This window comes from Trichinella spiralis (genome assembly GCF_000181795.1).
Source record: "Trichinella spiralis strain ISS 195 chromosome Unknown Scfld2, whole genome shotgun sequence".
In the NCBI taxonomy this organism is placed as follows: domain Eukaryota; kingdom Metazoa; phylum Nematoda; class Enoplea; order Trichinellida; family Trichinellidae; genus Trichinella; species Trichinella spiralis.
In genome coordinates this window covers 543,566-547,528 of record NW_003526941.1, presented here as the reverse complement: position 1 = coordinate 547,528, position 3,963 = coordinate 543,566, and the positions used below count along the sequence as shown (strand labels likewise).

At 39.3% G+C, this 3,963-nt stretch overlaps 1 protein-coding gene across 1 annotated transcript; it reads left to right on the top strand.

The window, feature by feature from the left end:
• The first annotated feature begins 2,447 nt into the window (after window positions 1-2,447).
• On the top strand, window positions 2,448-3,963 carry Tsp_02582 (conserved hypothetical protein). The gene is made up of 4 exons (XM_003378860.1): window positions 2,448-2,721; window positions 3,081-3,391; window positions 3,448-3,525; window positions 3,913-3,963. Exons 1-4 carry the CDS (start codon window positions 2,448-2,450, stop codon window positions 3,961-3,963), a joined length of 714 nt encoding a protein of 237 aa, XP_003378908.1.

Genomic DNA, 3,963 nt, shown 5'->3' with positions numbered 1-3,963 from the left:
TAAATTAACCCAAAAAACATAAATAAACATAAGAAAAATATTGTTGACGATAACAATATTGCTGAAAAATTATTACTGCTTTAAACAATAATTGAAACGTATTGAAAATCGAAATTAAAAAATAAATGAAAAAAATTTTCTTCAGAGATGAAATAAAATTAAACAAAAAAAAGATATGTATCGCAATTTAATACGCTACTTCGTTTGAGTGAACAATATGCATGCAATCTGAAAGCGGCTTTCAGATTGTTTCAGAACCATTAGAACGGAAAACAATAAATATGACCAATTTAAACGTATCGCATCAATTGATTGTGCAAAAAAGCTTACAAATAAAAAAATCAAAAAAGACCGCATAACCATTTATTTTAAAATGCAAACATTGGTAACACTGAACAATTAGAGTAGCTGGCTGACAGTCGTTTTGCTTTTTAGTCAGCAGCAATACCGCCTTTATCACACGCCGATTTAGGAAAATTCCTTTCAAATAGCTAATCTCTTCCATTCCAAGCAGCCTACGACTATCAAATAAATGTTCACAAGCTGGAAAGTTGAAATATTGAAACAAGGAGTTTGTATTTTGAAACATTTTATAAACGGACAAGAAGAAATCCATTTCCCATCAACATACTGTATTGTAAGGAGAGAACGGAAAGGAGAGCAAATATCGTAATTTGCACCAAGTCCCGCAGGAGATTTGGGGGCCGCGAATTAGTTCCTGCTCGATGGGTTTCTGTTCGCTAGAGTAAAACGTTCTTTTTTTCTTGCCACTCATTTTTAATGTATTATTTTTAATGTACACAATATTCTGTTCGCACTTACAGTATAATCTAGAAAATTAAAATCGTTGAAATTTCTATTTGCAAATGTGTTATGGCAAAAGTTTTTCAACAAAAACAGAACCTATACATTTTATATCGTCACAAATTAATCTGAATGCAATATGACGTAAATTATAAAAAATTAAAAAAGCGAAAATAAAACTTTCTGACTAAAGTGTCAAACAAAAACGTGCGTGAGATAAACCGCTGACGTGTAATTAGGCAAAAAAAAGGTTAAGACCACGCCTTATCAGAGACGTGGGTGTTTCCTTCCTTCCAGTACAACACATCTCACCTGGATGAAATTTTGGTTTTCCATCTAATTTTGCTCGCATGTTTTGTCGTTGTTATTCGACTTGAAAACTGTCAAATACAGCGAGCATTCTGGTAAATAGAAAAAAACTGCAACAACAATGACCAACTCCTTCCCTGCTCAATGGAGATCCTTCGAAGCAAATCAAATCATTTCTGGACATTATACAAAGTTAAGAATAGACGAATAACGAAAAAAAACATAGATCAGAGTTTACATTTGCTTATTTCAGAAATTTATCTAAAACTGAAAGGCTACAACTATAAAATTTACTACAACAATATCTCATGTATCTCTTTAAACGATACAATGCAACAGAACTGTTTCCGTAACAACGTCGCATGTAGAACTGCCAATCGTTAAATGACACAAAAATGATCGGTATCTAAGCCGCAAGAAAATCTGTCAGCCCGATTAAAACGTCCTCGGACCAAATTCTGCCGTGTATAAAATATGCATTGTCACTATCGTCATCATGTCCTCCAATAATGCACCTGCTAGAACGATACATGCCTTTTTCGTCGTAATGGGAGGTGTCACATGAATGTTTCAATTTTTACAAATCGGTCGATCAAACAAATGCCAAATAGCAAGTGGTGTAGTGTGTATTTTGCATAGTGGAAAAGTTATTCATTCATTCTATCGGTCCAATTCCAAGTTAGTGGAGAATTTGTGAGATGTGCGTAATTTTGTCGGCTTTTCAAGAAATTCCATTCACTGAAACCCCCCCCCCTTTTGGACGGTTAAAAATTGAAAGCGACTTGGAACATGTTACAATTCAATTGAAACGTTGCAGCTTGTAAATTTGATGAAATGCAACAACAACAACAACAACAACCGAATTTATGTTTCCAAACATGAAATAATAAATTTATTTAAATTTTTTTCTCAATCATCTCAATGTTGAACAAAAGTCCCCTGTCGTTCACGAGCAATATAAGCGATTGTTGTCAGTTTTTGCTTATCATCAAACAAATGAACGCGAGCGAATGCGGCGACAATTCTGATTAATCTTCAACAAGCTAAAATAAAATATGAAAACAAAACAACAAGATGCAAGCATTTTAGCTTAATTTGTTTGTGTCTGTTGCTTGCATTCGACGCATCTATCAGCTTTTTTCAATTCTCAATCCAACCAACTTGGACTTGATTCAGCACCCACAACCTTCACACCTCCGTCCCGCCCCGCCCCACTCCCAACATTTAGCTTATTTGTCAAGAAAGCTCGTTTCTTCAAATCGAAACACCCAACCAAATGACCAAATAACTGACTGATTGCAAGCCGTCTTAACCACTGACGACGATATTAAGTCATGGTCTGCTGGCCACGACGGACTGATGGAAACGATCAACGTCGATGCGACAGCGGCGACCTTTTTGGCAGCAGTGGTGCAGATCTATCTGTCAAGCGAGCCACAGCCGATGCAGGTCAACGAACGACCACGGCCTCCAAGCTATTTTCCAAACAGAAACCAAGACACGCACTGAGTGTGGTGGTGGTGGTGTGTTGGAAACGAAAAAGAAACCCAACGAACGATGATGATGATTGGCTTTCGCCGTATCGCAACTCCGCCCCTCCACTGCAGCGTTCGAGCCGCTTCTCAGCCAGTCAAGCACCACTGTTTATTCAATAAGCAACGCCGCTGTACACGATGCAGCTTGACAGAGGAAACTATCTGAAGCGCTGTCTCCAACCGATGGACCAGTTTCCGTTGAGGGTCAGGCGGCCACCAGAGATCTGTTTCCACAATTGCGCAACGCGATCTGCTCGAAACCGGTGCTTACAGGGAGCCGCTAGCCGGACAGCACGATCGACCCTGATAGCAGCGTAGCGCGCCACTCGCGTGAGAACCGCCTCTGCTCTGCGCGTGCGCGTGTCTAGGATTCCATTCATCCTGGTCATCTCCGACCTGGACTAAATGAAATATTTTCAAAACTTCATTCAGTTAATCTTAACACGACTTCGTTGAACGTTGTAGCCAACTATAGCTGCTTTGCAACGTCAATTCCAAGGAGCATGCTGCTCGGCGGACATCCACTGAATGATTGGTCGATGAAATTCAACGATCAAGTGCATCGGCTTTCAAAATTACAGAAGAACATGGTCCATCTGAGTAGACGCATTGGACCTCGCCAACATGGTCTCCTGATCGACCTGGTCAATTTGCACGATCGCCTCCGTTCATTGACAAGCCATTTTCAAAGAAATCTGCTTCATTTTCAACGAGACCTGTCTCCATTAATCGAAACAGAAAAGGTGAAGGAGACTTTTCCATGACTTTCAGTTTCTTTAATGCCAGTATTAAATTTCAGAATATGCTCAAATCAACTGCGACACATGTCACGAATACAAATGCAATCGACAACACTTCCTTCCATGCATCAACAACGGTAAGTACGAACGGAATTTCTTGTTCTTTTTTACTCGACTGTTGTTGTTCATAATAAGCAGCAGAGCTGTTGTTGGTTAGTACACGTATAAATTTTGGTGCATGTGTGCACGTGTTCATGCGTGCGTGCATGTGTGATATTCAATCCGCTAACGCATATGCATAATAATACACTAGTTTCTGCTTATTTTGTGGCAAAGTTAATTTTTTTCAATCAATATGCAGTTAGTTATTTTTTCTCTCCTCCTGTTTCTGTCCATGCCTAAAAGAGGATACACGATGTAACTTGCATTCACGTTTGTCGACTGATCGGCAAATATTGGATAGCTTTGATGTGCTCTCCAGTTTCACGTTCATCTGCTATCCTTTGTCCAGGATAATATTTCAGCTCACTAAGCGCACGCATCGGGAGGAAAGCGGAGAAGGGTTGCCAGCTTGA